At 35.2% G+C, this 1,248-nt stretch overlaps 1 protein-coding gene across 1 annotated transcript in view; it reads left to right on the top strand.

Annotated features, from left to right (window-relative positions):
- The first annotated feature begins 413 nt into the window (after positions 1–413).
- siglec15l (sialic acid binding Ig-like lectin 15, like) overlaps positions 414–1,248 on the top strand; it is a 2,336-nt gene continuing 1,501 nt past the window's right edge. Inside the window, exons 1-2 of the mRNA XM_016458163.1 lie at positions 414–484; positions 810–1,184. Coding sequence (XP_016313649.1) covers positions 421–484; positions 810–1,184 — 439 coding nt within the window. The 5' untranslated portion in view covers positions 414–420. The remainder of the gene's footprint in view (positions 485–809; positions 1,185–1,248) is intronic.

The raw sequence follows: 1,248 nt of genomic DNA, 5'->3' as shown, positions 1-1,248 counted from the left end.
CTGCCTGCCTATCTATCTATCTATCTGTCTGTGTCTGTCTGTCTGTCTGCCTGCCTATCTATCTATCTATCTATCTATCTATCTATTACACAAAAATCAAATGACACAAATTGGAGCTTTAGTGATTAGACTGAAAGTGAAATAATTTAAGAAGTATACGAAATAGTCTTTAATTTAAGAGTGACAAGAAACCTGATAAAGTTTCACCATGTGGTGCTGCTGTAAGCAATTCATTGTGAGAAAATTTATTTTTATTTTTGGAGCAGGGCCTTTCAGAGGAAACTACCTGCACTGACCAGTTCACACAAAAAAAAAGGAATTTTGGAAACGTAAGTAGACAGTTCCTTATTTAGTCATTACTTACCATCTTGTTTAGTCACATTACCTTCATTTTAAGTCTTCTGTCTGTGAGATCCCAGAATGTTCTCTCCGAAGATGCAGGATTATGTGTTTGGTTTGCTTTCTTTGATTTGCAGTCTCAAAGGTAATACATTATTTTTTACATTTTAAAAACAAGAATGTAACTATAATTCTACACTGTAAAAATAACAAAAAAATACATGAGGTTCTTCCATTACCATACAGGTAGAGTCTGGCTAGAGAACTGGTCTAACATTAAGGAATTGCAAAGCTTTCCTCATGCGCCTTTTTATTTTTATAATGTACGAAAGAATTCAAATGAAAGCAGTAAATGTGAACCGGAAACATATCCACTAAAAACTACGATTACCTCCAGATTTAGTGTTTTTTAGGCTATCTTGTTACAACTTACGCTATCATATTATATGTTGTTCTGTTGTCATCCACAGGCCTATCTTGTACACCATGGACCATGAAAGTACAGGATCAGGTCAATGGCACATTGGGACAAAATGTGATTCTACCCTGCATCTTCACACACCCAAAACAAAATAGTTACACCGGTGACATCAATATTAAATGGATGCAGGGCAAAATACATGAACCCATTGTTCAGTGCACATTTTATAACAAGACAAAAGGACAAGACGGTAAATGTATTTATTCAACATCTTCAGAGCGACTCTTGCTTCAAGGTAACCACAGAAATGGAGACATTTCCTTAAGCATCAATAATTTACAGTTTACTGATGCCTCACAGTACACTTGTAGGGTGGAGCTGGATTATAATCAATTTAATAAACACACAACGCTTAATGTCAATGGTAAGAGTTACACAGCATTTGTATCATCACACAAATAAACAGTCACCCCCCAATATATACATAT

The sequence above is a fragment of the Sinocyclocheilus anshuiensis genome, unplaced genomic scaffold (genome assembly GCF_001515605.1).
Source record: "Sinocyclocheilus anshuiensis isolate Anshui unplaced genomic scaffold, SAMN03320099.WGS_v1.1 scaffold267, whole genome shotgun sequence".
NCBI classification, from domain to species: Eukaryota; Metazoa; Chordata; class Actinopteri; order Cypriniformes; family Cyprinidae; genus Sinocyclocheilus; species Sinocyclocheilus anshuiensis.
The sequence above is the reverse complement of the archived record's forward strand: the minus strand, read 5'-3'. Positions and strand labels throughout refer to the sequence as shown.